The following is a 16,464-nucleotide window of genomic DNA, read 5'->3' as shown; positions in this document are numbered from 1 at the left end:
CAAATGATTTCTGTACGTTGATTTTGTATCCTGCAACTTTACGGAGTTTGTTGACTAGCTCTGACAGCCTTATGGTAGTCTTTAGGATTTTCTATATATAAAATCATACGATCTGCAAACAAAGACATTTTTACTTCTGTGTTTCCAGTTTGGATGCCTTTTATTTCTTTTTCTTACCTGATTGCTTTGGATAGGCCTTTTCAGTACTTTGTTGAATATGAGTGGTAAGAATTGGCCTTGTTCCTGACGTTAGAGGAAAAGCTTTCAGTCTTTCGCCATTGGGTTCGATGTTAGCTGCAGGCGGGTTGTATATGGCCTTTATTATGTGGAGGTGTATTCCTTGTACACCCAATTTGTTGAGCATTTTTATTATGAAGGGATGGTATATTTTGTTAAATGATTTTTCTTCCTGAGGTGAACATACGATTTTACCTTTCATTCTATGTAGTGTATCCTATATGGATTTTTGTATGTTGGACCATCCTAGCATCTGAGGGATAAATCCCAGTTGGTAATGCTGGCCTTGTAAAATGAGCTGGGGAGTTGAAAGGATAGGTTTTGCAAGCAGCTATTAGGTTCATTGGGCCTGTGAGCTTATAAAATCTTCACCAGTCTTTTCTTTCTTACTTTGAACACAGACCGTCCGCCTGGAACTGGGAAAAGCTAAGGGAACACAGAGACAAAGAGGAACCGAGTTTCTGTGCTTGAGGAGTCCTCAGTGTGTGGTCGGGGTGAGCCGGCTGTCGATGTAAATGGTAATTATGACGCATTGTACGAAGCCATATGAGGGCATGATCAGTGCAGGGCCCTCCCATCTTGGTGACCCTGCAGGTCTTCAATCTTGGCCACTTCTGCCGCTCCCCTCTCCATTTACTACTTAGGGTTGCTAGCCTAGGAGATGTGTATCTTGTTTTCGAGTACAACTGTGTCATATTTTCTGTCTTATTTGATCTTTCACTGTTGGTGTTTAGTGGAGGGTTGATGGAGGTGGTAGTGAGTTATCCAAGTGAATTTGCGTGGCATCTTGATCAGAATACATTACTGCTACCACTGCAAAGGTTTACTAAAATACTCCCACGTGTCAGGCTCTGTACAAAGTGCCTTACTTGCATTCATTGAGTATAGCCCTCCCAGCGACCCTTTGGCAAATCCCGTTCATGGTTGACAAGACAGGCTCAGAAAGTTTAGAGATGAGCTGCCTATACTTAACATCGTTAGCAACTCTTAGGGCCTGGATTTGAACCTGGGTCTGAGATTAATACTGGTAAACTTATCCTCCATTTTGGATGGCTTCTGAAAGTGCCTCCCTTCCCCCACCCCGCGAAGGTTGCCCTTCCGTGCACTTGGGTTTACTGTCCAGAGAGGAAGGATGCTATTCCACTTGAAAGAAACCTGCCCGCATCGAAATCACATTCCCTCAGCAGGCATACTTCTCCTAGGAAACAACCTTCTGTGTCTCACCATACCCTGGGGATAGGGGGAGACATGAATCACCACTTTTAGGGATGCACCTCATTGTTCTGAGCAAGCTCTTTCTTCCATCATCACCTCTCATCTAGTTCCGTGGTCTCCCGGGAGCCCCAGACAGTGACAAAAGGCCACTTCGTGTGGTCTAGGAAGTCCTTTCCAGGGTGAGATCACATTGTAATGTGGGAGACTTGTGTAAGTAAAGAGCAGGTAGATGCTGGGATCGAGTTCCTCCTGGCTAATTTCCGCCTTTGTCTGTTCTTGCCTTGAAGTTGAGCCCATGAAAGGCTTACCACGTTTGAACTAGTTCTGATGGGGGTAGGACAGAGTCCACGCTTCCTCACCCCTGTCTACAAGCACGTGCCATGCCTCCAGCCACAACCGCAGGACTCACGGACTCCACTCAGAGTCAGGTAGGCCTCCAACCACCAGCTAGACCTGGAACCCAGGGAACCGGGTACTCGGGTAGCCTTCCTGGAATAGTATTCTTCCCAGTACGCGCTCTGTTCCACACTTTGATCTAGGCTATAGGGTGGACTTCTGCCTTGAGCCCCACACCAAAGTATGATTCGTTGCCCCTCTAACACTCCAGACTCATGCCCTATCCACACCTAGTCAGAGCCCTATTCTGAAGCCCCACCCAACTGGTGTATATTTTATTTTTCCTGCCTTGGTCCTTCTGGCCCAGCTCCCTAAGACTGGGGCTGCTTTTTACACCCAGCCCCCAGGCTCAGTCTTGGTGCCTGTGGATGATGCTTGGATGTTAGTCACCAGGCTGGTTTTCCTTAACCTGTTTCCGTCCCACCTCCTTCCTGTTCCAGAGTGACGGGGCTCTTTCTCTTTCAGTGGTGCCTTCTTGACTGACAATACCCTATCCGTCCTCGCCCCTATGCCCACCACATTTATTCAATCATTTAGGCATCACTACGTGCTTTAAAAGGCCTGCTCACTTGGCATGATTAATTTCAGAGGGAATTTAGAGGCCATGCCTCTCACGTGCTTTACTGTTGACTTTTACAGAGTTAGAGGCTTCGTCTCTTTCTCTCCCCCTCATATACAGAAATGATCGGATGGAATTCTGATTTTCTGTAGGGGAAAAGAAAATCTGGAATAAGGATCACGTCCTGGCCCCCAAGATGGTGTGTGGGTCTGCGTGTGCATTGCAAGGCTCAGACAGGGTGATTCTGGAAACTCTGTAAAATCAGCTTGGGAGGAACTGCAGGATGCATTTAAGGGGAAACCCAAGACATAGACTTGCCCCAGGATGGCCTGGGAGGTGCTGCGTGGTGAGTGAGGAAAATCATTTCACCAATGTTGGCAATCACTCACCCTCTTTCCAGCCCGGAGGGATGAGGGCTGTTGGACAACAATTTATTGCATTTCCCCCAAAGGACAGAAAAACAGTTGCCACAGGGTAGACAGGACAAACTGTGAAGTACAGTTCAGCCTTGAGCAATACAGGTTTGAACTGCATGCGTTCACTCATACGCATGGAATTTTTTTTTTTAAATAAATACAGTACTGTCCCTTTATTTTCTTTGATTTTCTTAACATTGTCTTTTGTCTTCCTTAGAACATACAAAATATGTGTTAATTATTTAGGTTACCAGTAAGGCTTCCAGTCAACAGTACGGTGTGAGTAGTTGAGTTTTGGGGAGATCAAAAGCTCTACGTGGATTTGACTGTGTGGGGGTCAGCTCCCCCACCCCCTGTGTTGTTTAAGGGTCAACTGCCTATTAGTAGGGGATCTGATGGATTTAACTGTATTTTTGAGGAATGCTAATTCCGTTAAGCAAGTAGCACTTATTAATTAATTTAGGGGGTAACCTGAAGTTTCATTTACAGAAGAGGAAAATGGATATGGAAAAAAGGCATTTTCTCCTATCTTGGCCAGAAGTTCACATTGCTTCATTTGTGGTTGGGGTAGGTATTTGAAATGAAACGTCAAGGGACACCACAAGGAGGACATTTCTGCTTCAGTTGGTCACTTGCTTCCAATTCTGCCTTACGAAACATGAACTTAATTCCCCACCACGATGGTCGTGAATATCCCTTTCTCAGGGACATTTTACAAAATGCCTGAGTGGCGTTTTGATAGTTAATTGTTTACATGTGGATTATTCGTTTGTGATCAATCTGCAAACACTTCTTTTTACTCCCCGCACAGACTGGTCTAATGGCAAGAAGCAACGAACTAGGAATGGGGAAGACGGTAAAGCAGGTTATACAGTTCCTGACATGCAGAAAATGATCAATAGAGGTTAGTTGTTGTAATCATTGTTAGGTGTGGCCACTTAAACATATGACTTTAGGCAAGCTGCTGGGACTCTCTTATAGATTAGAGTGGCTTGCCTACACTCTGGGGTTCCAGCAATAATAAATGAAGATAAAGACAATTAGAAATACTTTGAAAGAGGACAATCCAAGGCAAGACCTTGTGATTTCCCTTATCACCCAACAAGCTTCTGGAACCACATCGTCACTAGCCGGTGCATAATCCTGGAGTGCAAAGTGGTTTTATTATTCCCTGAAAGAGATATAATAAAGTCCGGAAAGTCCAATGTGTGGGGCTTTCCTAAATATAAGGGAACTATATATATATAATATATTATTATAATATAATATATAATATAATATAATATAATATAATATATTATATGTAACACATGTAATATATATGTATATATTATATATCATATATATGTATATATGTGTATATATCATATATATGATATATATATGATATATATGGATATATATGATATATATGTATATATACACCATATATATGTATCTATATATATACACATATATATACATATATATATGTGTGAATATCATATATATGTATATATACAGCATATATATGTATATATCTATATACACATATATATACACATATACACATACACATATGTATGTACATATATATGTATCTATATGTGTATATATATAGATATATATGATATGAACAACATATATATATGTTATATGTATAACCTTAAATACAAAGGGATGCTGGCTTTCTCCAGTTGTGGTTTTTCAAAATCAGAACTTGACTTCCACCAATATGGACAACTGCCCACAGGCTACATCTAGTCCTTCCTCTTCGTGGTTAGCCTGGCGTAGAAAAGTGCTTCCGCATCGACTCTGGGAAGTAGCAGCGCGGAGGGTTACCTGTAGGTTGTATCAACACTCAGGTTGGCTGCAGCTAACTCTGATGGAGGTATCCACGCAGGTAAGGTGTTCCCAGCAACCCATTTTGTCCACTCAAATAAGCCAGGCTCTACACGGATCTTCAAGTGATTTTCTTGTTGTAAACCTTAGAGGTAAAATGAAATGCAGATGAAGGCAATACCACTGTGTTCTCAGTGGAGAAGTAAATCAGAGGCCAACTTGTTATCAAACTTCGGGTAAATCTGTTCTCTTTTACCCGTTGCTCTACACGGCGATAAGAAGGTGGAAAGCATGTGGGTTTGGACAAGGGTTTTTAATTTCCATGTGTGACAGACATTCGAGTTTAATACTCTGGCCACACCAACAGGATGTATGCTGGCTTTGAGTGGTCTCTGACTTAAGGAAAAGAACACAAGTCCTTCCCCCATATAATGTATACACTTCTGTGACTACAATTCCTTTTTCTAAGGTAAGTCCCAAGATTGCCTTACTAAGGAACTTAAGGGGTGCCTGGGTGGCTCATGGCTTGAGCATCCGACTCTTGATTTTGGCTCAGGTCATGACTCCAGGGTTGTGGGATCGAGCCCTGTGACTAGCCTGCTTAAGGTTCTCTCCTTCTCTCTCCCAGACTCTCTCTCTCTCAACAACAAACAAAATTTCAGAAAGTCTCGTAGCCTCCACTACTCTACAATAGCTTACACTGTATTTGAATATCATATAAATTACTCATTTTCTCTACCAGAAAATCCGATGTTGAATATTTGCAAGTGCCAGTGCACAAGTCTTGTGTTTTTTCAAAGGGTAATTACCCACAGAGTAGGACTGGTCCCTTTTCAACATTCTTTGTATTGCCTTCTGCCCAGTTTTTCTGTGCAAATTTAGTACATACGGTATTTTAATACACACATGCATTCTGGTTTACTTAAGGAAGTCTCAAAGATAGTGTAAATTCTTCACTGGCTTGGCTATTTCTGGCTCTTTTGTTTTTTTGGTATAAGTGAGTAGTTCCCCTCTGTTTCTACTACTCTTCCTTCCCGTGAAATGAGAATGGAGATCCCTGTAACTCAAGCATCCCGAGATTTTCGGGTGAAAGTTGTGTATCTTTATAGCAATGTACTTTTAAAGTCATCCAATTAACTAAAGAAACAAGGATGATTAAGATTTGTAGACACTTAGGAGCATCGTTGCTACTATAAACGAGAAGCAACCAGAGCAGAGTGGGAAGAAATGATTTCACTGTTTCACTGCAAAAAAGGGATCACTCTGTAGGCTCCAAATTATTGCTAGACAACGATATTCTACAAGGCTACCGTTCATCCAAGAGGCTTTGCATTTTCAAGAGAAAAATTGTTTATCCTTTCATCTTATTTAGGCCGCCAGAGTATGATTTGGGGACTCTTTGCAAAGACCTCTTCCATAGGAATCCTGGCTAAAAATTCCAAAAATTTTTAAGTTTTTCTTTTCTTTGAGAGGAAAAGTACAAGTGAGAGAGAGGCAGAGAGCGAGAGGCACCGAATCCGAAGCGGGCTCTGAGCTGTCAGCACAGGGCTCGAACCCACAAACTGGGAGATCATGGCCTGAGCCGAAGTCAGATGCTTAACCGACTGAGCCACCCCTAAAAATTCCCAATGTGAAGCTCTCAATTGGCTCATGTCCCATGAGTCCAGGGTAATTTGGGTGTAGGGCTGCCTAGAGGCAGAAGGGTGGAGTTAGCCGACCTTTGTCGAGTCTAACCTTTCAAGATGTTGTACGCAGTCTGAACACAACGCAGAGATGGGGAGCAGTAGACGTGGTCGATAATGGTGTTGCTCTCTAATAAGGCTTCACCTGCAAAGGAAGGCAGACCGTTTGCTGGATTCACTCAGCCTCAGCTGGACCTCCGTGTGGGAGGGGGTGGCGGGCAGAGCCTGCGAACCCCTTTTTCAGCGGGGGCTCACACAGAGCCGGCGGTATCAGCCTCGTTTCTGGCCCATCCCCTCATCTGTGTTCCCATGAAAGAGCCCCAGTGGAAGACCCCCCGCCTCGTCTTTTTCTCTGCTTCTCTCTGGTGCTAACGAGCAGCAACTTACCCATCTAGGAGAGACCCCGAAACCTGACCGTGCTCTGATTTGCCCCTTGTGATGTAAGCGAGATGGTTTCTATTGTGACCGTTAGGTCTTGTTTCACACTTATCCCGTGCTGAACAAGATCTCAACCTGTCATCGTCTTATTAGAGAACAGAGGTAGATCCCAACACCTGCTGCTTCCACACTTCCTCACAGAATACGCTTCTTTTCTCTACTGGATAAAGTCTAGATGCCTTAATATGGGGGGCAAGGTCTTCCGTAAACTTGTCTTTATCGGCGTCACCAACCTTCTCTCCTGTGTGGCTCACCAGCCATGTTCTAGAAAACGAGAGCTTTTTCCTAAGTACTTTTGATATTATTTCTCACATCTGTGACTTCGTTTTTCTCCCCTCTTGGGAACACACTTCCCAACTTCCCACTCTTTCTCTACCCAGCTGACTTCCCTTCTCTTTGTGTGTGTGTGTGTGTGTGTGTTTTAATGCTCCCATATTACTCTGTACACAGTTCTATTCCTGACGACACCAGACTGTACAAGTTTGTTCCCTGGAGGGCGGGGACTCTGCTTGCGTCCCCGGCACCTAGCAAAGGACCTCGCCCCAAGTGATCAGTGAATATGTTAAATGATTGAACAGGACAAGGCTGCTGTCTCTGCCTGGCAGGTATGGAACAGACCGGCAAAGAACGGACCGTCTTCAAAGGATCAGTTGGCCTGTCTACATCCAGCCACTCCAGGATTCTCCTCCCCTGTGCAGTAGACGCTGACCTTGCCCCATCACTGGGCCACAGAGCCCTCAAGGGGTCACACCTGCTTCACTTTGGTAAACCGGCCTAGCGCCCAGCACAGTGTCCTGAACTTAATGGTTATGTAATAAATCCCTTCTGAATTGGAGAAATACACTACTTGTAGGAAAGTTGGAGGAAGCCCTGGGAAGTGTCCTGGCCTGCCCACTGGAACCAGTCTTTGGAAGGAGCAGCCAGGAGAGGCTGTGCAATCACCCCGGGACACTCACCCACCAGTCTTGCTTGCATACATCCAAACACGGTGATCGGAGCGTCTTTCTCATAGTCCCGGAAACCACCACTCCGCTGAGGTAAGCTATGAGGCATGTTCAGGTTGGTGCGTATGTAGCGGCCTGGAAAGAAAAGAAAAAAAAAATCAGACAAAAGACAACTTTCTGTTTTCCTCAGGACTTCTGTTGCTGCTCCCGACAGCCCTCCACTTCCATTCCTTGTTTGGCCAAAGACACCGAATTGAACTTTCTAGAAACTATTGAGGCTGACGCTTTTTCTGTGGTAGAGTCTTGGAATCCACCCCTCCGTTCTACTGACAGAAAACTACCTCTTGCCACGTCTGTGTGAAAGTAACAACCATACACTCTAAGGCAGGAGAATTCTGCGCTACACCAGCCTTCTTCTCTTAGACATGTCACTCAAAGGGAACTGGAACCAAAATGAGCCAGGGTGATTTAATGGAGGGAATTCTGGCCACAGAATCAGGACACCTGTCTCTGCCTCTGCCAAATGACCACGGGCGAGACATTTGTTTCTTTGGTCCCTGGTGTCCCAGTTTATGGAATAGGGGACAAGAACACTTACTTACCTCTTCGCTAACACTCAAGACAATTGGGAAGGACTTAGTTTGTAACACATTCTAGGCATTTCCTATGTAGCACAGGAACCAGGAAGGACTCCCGTCTAGACGAATGTAGCTTGACTGTGCCCCCTAGAGGCCATAAAGGGTACGCCGATGCTAAGCAGGCCAACGCAGCACTCACCTTTGGCATCAAAGCACTGGGACAGCCAGTACTTCCCAAACACAACATCCATCCTCTCACCGTGCCGACACACAAAGAGGCATCTCTTCTGAGGGCCAGGCTGGCTATTGACCCTCAGGGGCTGCAGAGCAAGAAAGGCCATTAGTGGGGGGGTGGGCGGGCGGGGAAAGCACAGAAGAAAACGGACACGTCCTGGAGCCAGGTGCCAGATGAGCAGAACTGAGCTCTAGGACAAGGGCCCCGCAACGATCTTGGATTAACGTTGGCAGGTCTGTAACACAGTGGGGGCAGGAAGACGCCTCCTACAGACCTCACAAGTTAGTCTGAGGCCCAGATGAGATGAATGGCACGCGTTCTGCAAAATCAGAAGGGCTGTGAAAATTGCCTCACCGTTGCGGTTGCCGGTGTGGGACTAGCATTTGGCCGGTAGGGGAACGGGCAGACCGCTTGGGCTACCGCTCAGAGGTACCTCCAGCCAGTACGTGCCTCTAGTCATCTAGCCCCCCTCTACAGGGATACTTCATCAACTTCAGAGGGCGAGGACTGTTAATCACAACAGTGCTTGCCTCCCCTCTAACACATGGTGGGTAGACCGAATGGACGGTCTCCTCCAGCAACGACGTTCTTCTCTGGCTATTCTAATCGTACTTTTGGCTCTCTTGTCTGGCTACACGCGCGTTGGTGTTCCCGCAAATGGTTCAGGGAGGTCAGCGGTGACGAAATAGGCCAGTCTAGTCAAAGGCGTGTCCAAATGACCTTGGGCTCTGGAAGTGCTGGGTGGATCCTTCCACATGTTTCTATATTCCTTCCTTCTGATGGTCAGCTATTCCCCGTTTGCTTCGTGTGGTCACCTTCATGTGGGCTGGTACTTTACACGTGCTGCCCGTTAGTTGCCCCGACAGGGTTAATAGGTGGGATAATGGCATGATCTTTCCTGTTTCTTCTCCTGCTCGTCCCTAATTCAGGCCCTGGGCTCCAGCCAATGTGATCTAGTCTCTTGATCCTCCACTTGCCTTTGCCTCTCTTGTTCCAAACGATCCCCACCCCCACACTCTCCATTTTGCAACATTTCTGGCATCTGTTGAGCACTCAGACATACATACAGGTGCCAGGCACTGTGCCGAGGGCCTTATTTTCTTTTTAATCTCACGATGGCCTATGAAACAGAACTATTACGACTTTACAGGTAACATGTCCTTCCCTCTGTAGAACCTCTTCCTCTGCCAGCCTAGACCCAGATGCCGGTAGGTGCGATCAGTACCACCCAACCGACTCTCCCTGGCCTTAAATTCTGTGTGTCTTTCATAAAATTGTGCGTCGTCGCCCCCAAGAGACCTAGGACCCTTGGGGGCACCAAGGGCAAGCCCTCACACTCCGCAAAGACGTGCTCAGTGAATCCTGAAGTAGAGTCGAGGATGCGGCCCCAATGGTCAGCCTTACCTGCGTGGGCTGGCAGATGATAGTCAGGGGAGCCGTCTCCCCCAGGCCCTGGTCCTCATACTGCCGTCTGTCCACCACACCATCGCCAAATGAGAGGGCGTTAGAGGACGCCGTGTTCAGGATGGAGTGAGAACTGTAGGGGAAGATGAGGACGCCGTTAACTGTTTGGGCCAGGAGTCATTAGCACGTCACCCTTGGGCTCAAGGGGGAGCGTGGGAATTCGCGGGAAACACGCCCAGGGCGACGGGTGGGAAAGCCGAGGAGGCGACACCCCCTTTCGGGAGGGGAACAGCTTGTTCTCTACTTAGGTCTTGCAGTGGCTAAACTAGGGGAAGATGGATTTCTGTACTTGGAACAGATGTGTTCATCTCTCTGGGTAGGGATGGGGCCCTGAGTGCGTGCCAATCAGGATGCCACCGCCGCGGCTGGCGCCGAAGGCATGTTAAAGAATGAGTTTTCAATTTTGTGCCATTGTTTCCAGCTATTTTTCTGGCTCCAAAGAAGAAAACAATTCCTGTTGCCTTTAATCTTTTCCATGGCGATTTCCATCCGAACTGACAAACGAGAGGGAGGATTTGTACTGTCTCCACCAGTGTGCCTGTGGCTCTTAACTGATGGAGGAAACCCGATGGCCATCATCCTCTCTTCCACCTTCTTCGGTGGCCCCACCCCCTCCCCAACTCAGTAACACCTCCAACACGATGATTAAACACAGAATTCTTTCGGAGGAAGCCGTTCTCGCCAGATGTATGGAGCCGTGGGCCGAGAGCTCTCATTTCTGGGTTTTACACCGTAGCTACAGAAGCCCCAAAGAGGCCTCGCTGACAGCGAGGCAGCAAATTATGCCATGTTTGAGTTACTGTGATTAGTAAGTCCTCCAAAAGGCTTTATCTAATAAACACTGCAATTCAACTACGGTCGCAAGGCGAATCCAGTGAACATCTCTTTCTGCCTCACTGAGCGGCGTTCAAGGGAGACCATTTGCATTTGAGATTTCTCGCTTCTTTGCGGCCAGGGTAGCCGTATGTTTCAATCTGCTCAAACCCGAGTCCTGGTCTGTACCTGTTGACCTACTCTGTTCAGGAATATTTCATTTTAACACAGCAGTATTCTTCGAATTTCATTTTGGAAAAGCCCTTTTTATAGTCAGCGATGTAACAAAGCTAACTGGCTGTTAGGAAAACAGTTTTTTTTTTTTAAGGCTCTTAAGAGTTTTAGGATCCCCTTCCAGTCTCTTTTTTTTTTTTTTTTTGACTGTAAATAGACTCCTCCTACTGACAAAGGCTTCAGAAGCCTCACACCCTGCAAAAGTGGCCTTTCAGCCCTAGTGCATATCAGAATCGCCAGGAGAGCTTTAAAAAAAATACACGGCTGGGCCCGACTTGTCACAGATTGTGATTCAGCAGATCTGGGCGCGGAGGGGGGGTGGGGGATGGGGGGGGTGGCGGGAAGCTGTCATCTAACAAAGCTGCATCAGCAAGTGTGATGTGCAGCCTGAGAGACCAACTGGAAAAATTAAGCAACTGTAGACCAAGAAAATCTAGTGCCATTCACAGTCGGAGAGACAGGCTGTTCTCCTTTGCAAACATCACAGTTAAAGAAAATTTGGTTTCGCTGTCTGATTCATCAAAGCTTCGGGGCCTGAGGTGTCTGGATAGACAGAATCGGCTTGACGTCCTGCTTGTACATGTCCCTTAATTTCTTTATTACAGCTGTGAAGACACTGGCAGAGTCCCTCCTCTCTCTCTCTCTCCAGCTCGGTTGGCAAGGAGAATGCCAACCTTCTTCTCAACTGTCACTGTAATCAAAGGACCGGGCTCACTTTGAGACAGTCTGGTGCTGTCACTTCCATTAAGACAACAGTCAGATGCTTTGTGCTGAGAAGTTGCGTAGGGAGGAAGCTGAGCCTGGTACCCAGGACATCTTCTCAAGGACCAGGGCCGGGTGCTGGCACTTTCCCAGACACAGCAGTCCTGTGCGTAAGCCCGGAAGGACCGGCCAGCCCCCACCCATAATTCAAAGGACACAGTGGGGCTTCACCAACTGACAAGTACTGAGAGACAGAACCAGGCGAGATGCCCTAATCAGGGTGGCAGGAAAAGATTTCCTCAGGGGCCACCCGGGTGGCTCAGTCGGTCGAGTGGCGGACTTCCCCTCGGGTCATGATCTCGCGGTTTGGGAGTTCGAGCCCCGCATCGGGCTCTGTGCTGACAGCGCAGAGCCTGCTTCAGGGCCTCTGTCTTCCTCTCTCTCTCTCTCTGCCCCTCTCCTGCTCACGCTTTCTCTCTCAAAAATAAACGTTAAAAAATAGATAAAAAATACTTTCTTATGAGTGACTTAGAACTGAGAAGAACCGGGCAGAAAGGGCGATGAAAGGTCACTCCTTGTGGCCTGAGTCCCCTCTGCGACCTGCCATCGGGTCAGCCGGGTCACTGAAGGAGCATCTCCTGTGGCTGTACCTCCTCAAGGCTAACTTTAGTTGGGGGAGAGAGAAGATCCGTCTTATCAGGAGCCTCCTTACATCATTTCTGCTTCTGGAGTTAAATAGGAAAGTACAGTTCTTCTATAGGATCACCTCGGGAAGAGACATTTGATTGGACAAGCATGTAAGAGAGGACTGGAAAACACGAGGTAGAAAAATCAGAAAGCTGACAGCTTTTTAGGTTCAGTGCTATTACGGGTGTGGCACTTACCCGTGTAAGGCTAAGTCCTTCACCGTGGTCTTTATAAGGCTCCTGTGAGGTAAATGCAATTATCCTCCCCGCCTTATAGAGTAACAGACGGGGGCTCAGAGAGGTGATGTAACTTGGCCAAGGTCACACAGCTTTTAAGTGGGAGTGTTAAGATTTGAACCCAAGACTAGCGGCCTAAAAACTCAAATTCTTGATTACGGGGTCCTGACACCTAACACGAGCCTTTCCCCACTCTCAGCAGCACTGGCTGCGGAAGCTGACAGTTTCAGATACGGTTCCAGGGCAGTATCAGCGGTAGGGACCTCTCCAGAGAAAAGGAGGTGGCACGCGAACGTCCCTGTGGTCCGTGGACCCATGTTTCCGCCTGAGCTCCAATTTGGACAGCAGTGGGTCTGGAAACAGTACTCTGGAGTGGGTCAGCAGGCCTTCTCCCACCTACTCTGCTCCAACTTCTAGCCCGACTTTTTCTTTTTTTTTTTAAAAAAAGGTCTGAGAGCTGTGCATCATATCATCTTAGTGTTCAGTGTATCCACGGATAATATGCTTCACTCGTTTTTCTAAGGGATAAAACGGTGACTGTGGAAACACAACGTAGATGTTCAGAAGCCTTTCTGAGAACGCAAACGTTTGGGGAACACGAGGCAGCTTTGACCTTCCGACTGTGCCCTGAAAAGCTGGATGTTCCCGGGCAGGGGGTGGGGGGGGGGGTGGACCAAAAGGAAGCGGAAGGAATTGCTGGGTAGAAGGAATTGCTGGGTAGGGGGTTGTTAAGGAGGAAGGTGTTCTCTCCCATCTTTGGGTTTGTGGTTTGCCTGCTTGCTGCTAACTGGGGGGAGAGAACCTTTTCTTTTCTCCCTCCGGGCAACGCACTCCCTGAAAGTGCCCCTCTCGCCTTCTCTTCCATGGCGGTAATAACAATGTTAGACGCACCACGCAGCTGGTGCTCAGAGCTTCCGGCTCTCAGCCACGCTGGCACAGAGCAAGAACAAGAGAGAGGAAAAACAAATCAGCATGCGCACCCTGGCGAGACGCCTGCATGTGCTAGGGAAGGGCTGGCTGGCTTTGAGCGTCTCCGATTAAGAAAGAGAAGGTGCCTCCTGTGCCCGTTTCATCTGCCGAGGCAAAGCTGGCCCTACAGCACGGGCCACGCTGACCGAGCGACCAGTTTGGTTTGGGGACAAACCAGTCGTGAGGGATGGGTGGAAAGTTCCCACTCTAGAGGACACTAGGGGCACCGCGTGTCTTTTTACGGTTCTGGCAGTTGCCCATTTCTTTAGACGGTCTCTCTCTCTAGGTGCTTATGCGCCACGTCGGAGGACTCGCTCAAGGCCACCTAGCAAGCGAGGGGCAGTTAGGTCTCCTGACCCTTGCAAAGCCTTCCACTGCCGGTCTGGCTGGCTTATTGGGAACCTACCCAGCGGTTCTGGGGAGTCAGACCACTCTTGAGCAACGGCCCAGGACAGAGCGGACAGGAGACCCAAAAGCACTGGGATGACCCACACTTCACAGCCAGGGAGATGGACCCCCATGCGTGCCCCCCCCCCCCCCCAAGCCGCCTCAGTTGAGTCTCTGACCAGGAACTCCATCCCATCAAATGGGGCAGGCAGTGAGAAGCGGAGCAGACCCATCCCTCATTTTGCCATGCCCCAGGTCGGCCCTTCCCTGAGCGTCCTGAACCAACAGCTTTCCTCCCATCTCCTGAGCCCGTTTCCCCACCACCTGCCCACAGCCCGTGGTGGTCTCCCAAAGCAGCAGGTGAAGGACGTGAGTCTGCGTACCCGTGAAATATCCAGGTGCTGCATTCGTCGGCCTTGGTGATGTAATTCTCCGGCAACAGTCCGGAGCAGCCCGTGGTTAAGGACGTGCCGTAGATCCAGCCCTCGCTGGTGCTGGTCTGCTCCATCGGAGACATGAAGACGAAATCCCCAGGGACCAGCTCTAGCTCGTCGTCATTCTGTGGGGTGTACGGGTAGATCACCTGGAGCGTCTGAGAGAGGAGGAGAGGGAGGAGTGAGGCCCAGTCTGAGCGCCTCCGGGGCACGTCTGCGTGTCCCGCTTCCAGATGTGGACGTTGCAGGCGCCCCTGGGGTCTGCAGGCTCTGAGTAGATTTGCACTCCGATCCGAAGGCATGTCTCCCCCCCCGCCCCCCCCAGGGTATTGTAGATGTGTGCCTGGTCCTGCTGAATAGTTCCAGACTTCCCTTCAGGCAGGCCTTTCTTCCTTTCAGGATTCAAAATAGTTTTCTGAAATTTATCTGAAAGCCCGTAGGCGCTCTATTAAGCTGCTATACAAATGGGGTTGGACCTATCTCCCCTTTTCCATCTGCGGTAGGCACCCTAATAGACACCTTAAACCCCACTCATGGAAAGCCAGTCTTCCGTATGGGGGTTACAGAGGGTCTGGGTGCAGACACTCTCCTGTAGGAAGGCTTTGGGACTGACGCATTTCCCCTTCTAAGTCACTCTGGGGTTTAAACAAGGCAGTCTCTGCCTTCAAGGAGCTTTCTTTAAACCTACATTAAAAAAAAAAAATTTTTTTTTAATGTCTATTTTTGAGGGGGAGGGGAAGGGGCAGAGAGGCAGAGGGAGACACAGACTCCTAAAGCAGGCTCCAGGCTCCCAACAGTCGGCACAGAGCCCGACGCGGGGCTCGAACTCCCAAACCATGAGGTCATGACCTGAGCCAAAGTCCGATGCTTAACCAACTGAGCCACGCAGGCGCCCCTAAACCTACGTTTTCAACAAAGACCTTGAAAGAAAAATATCTTTCACAGCCATCAGTGTATACAGTACGTCTGTGTAACCAGCTTTCACCGGCAACCAGATGGAAACCACATGTTTCTTCTCTGGGCTCATAAAGAGCCTTCAGAGCCAACCAGAGGCCATACCGCTTGGCTGACGTACTTGGTGTTTTGCGTCCTTTCCCGGTAGACACAAACAGCATGGGCACGAAGATATTTTGGAAAAACATCTTCCTGATTTCTCATTAACAGCAAGCGTCCTCAATTGTGAGGAAGACATTTCTATCCTATTTATCTCACATGGGACACTGAGATAGAGATACTTTAACAGACTTTCCTGAAGTTCCAAAGTCATTACTGGCAGGCTAACCATTCTGCTTCCACCTTCAGGCTTTTAACTTGGGCCTCTGTTTTCTCATCGGTAACCTAATGCCTGGATTATAACAGTTAATGAGACCATCTAAGGAAACTCTTTAGGACGGAGCCTGTATCCAGAAGGCGCATCATGATGTCTATTGAACCAGGACACCTGATCTCCCTTCTCGCCTGACCCCCCAGACTGTGTGCCCGTGAGCTAATCAGCTCTCTGTGTGTCTGTCAAGGTGACACATCGGAACATGTTTCATGGACCTTCCTTCTGGAAGTCTCTAAGGAAAGGCACTGGCAAAAAGGTGATTTTTTTTTTTCCTCAGAGAATGCAAATAAAAATGCACAGGACTCCGTGGTACCGCTGGATTCTGATTTTCCTTTCGCTTGGGGCCCCCGTTTCTTTCCCTATTTCTTTTCCAGTACCTTTCAGCTCCAGACCGTTGCCCCTGGTGGCCTCCTGCTCCTTTCCCTGTCCTCTGCCACGTTCGTGCTCAAACCACCATTTCCAAACTAGCCAGGGAGGTAGTTTCTGCTTCGTTGTGAAAACAGCTTGCGGAAAGAAAAGAAGAACTCTCTTAAGCTAGGTATGCGATGCTCCACCAAAAGGAACACTCCTTTTCCCGGAACAGGGTGGAGAGAGGCACCGAGTCATGGGGGAACAAGTCGAAACTTCTCTTAGATCCTCAAGCACAGCATAGTTTTGACTAATTAATTATGCCTTTGGCCCAGAAGTGTC

At 48.1% G+C, this 16,464-nt stretch overlaps 1 protein-coding gene and 1 long non-coding RNA gene across 3 annotated transcripts in view; one reads left to right on the top strand and one right to left on the bottom strand.

Annotated features, from left to right (window-relative positions):
• UBASH3B (ubiquitin associated and SH3 domain containing B) overlaps nucleotides 1-16,464 on the bottom strand; it is a 139,138-nt gene that overhangs the window by 9,391 nt on the left and 113,283 nt on the right. For both annotated transcript variants that reach the window (XM_047877346.1, XM_047877345.1), the window contains exons 6-11: nucleotides 14,397-14,605; nucleotides 9,926-10,058; nucleotides 8,486-8,606; nucleotides 7,721-7,843; nucleotides 6,379-6,471; nucleotides 4,645-4,789 (exon numbers count right to left, since the gene is read on the bottom strand). In XM_047877346.1, coding sequence (XP_047733302.1) covers nucleotides 4,645-4,789; nucleotides 6,379-6,471; nucleotides 7,721-7,843; nucleotides 8,486-8,606; nucleotides 9,926-10,058; nucleotides 14,397-14,605 — 824 coding nt within the window. The remainder of the gene's footprint in view (nucleotides 1-4,644; nucleotides 4,790-6,378; nucleotides 6,472-7,720; nucleotides 7,844-8,485; nucleotides 8,607-9,925; nucleotides 10,059-14,396; nucleotides 14,606-16,464) is intronic.
• LOC125176238 (uncharacterized) lies at nucleotides 1,592-4,041 on the top strand. The gene is made up of 3 exons (XR_007156182.1): nucleotides 1,592-1,631; nucleotides 1,740-1,880; nucleotides 3,635-4,041. It is a non-coding gene; the product is annotated as an uncharacterized LOC125176238 (long non-coding RNA).

This window comes from Prionailurus viverrinus, chromosome D1, assembly GCF_022837055.1.
Source record: "Prionailurus viverrinus isolate Anna chromosome D1, UM_Priviv_1.0, whole genome shotgun sequence".
In the NCBI taxonomy this organism is placed as follows: domain Eukaryota; kingdom Metazoa; phylum Chordata; class Mammalia; order Carnivora; family Felidae; genus Prionailurus; species Prionailurus viverrinus.
This window is presented reverse-complemented; position numbering and strand designations above follow the sequence as displayed.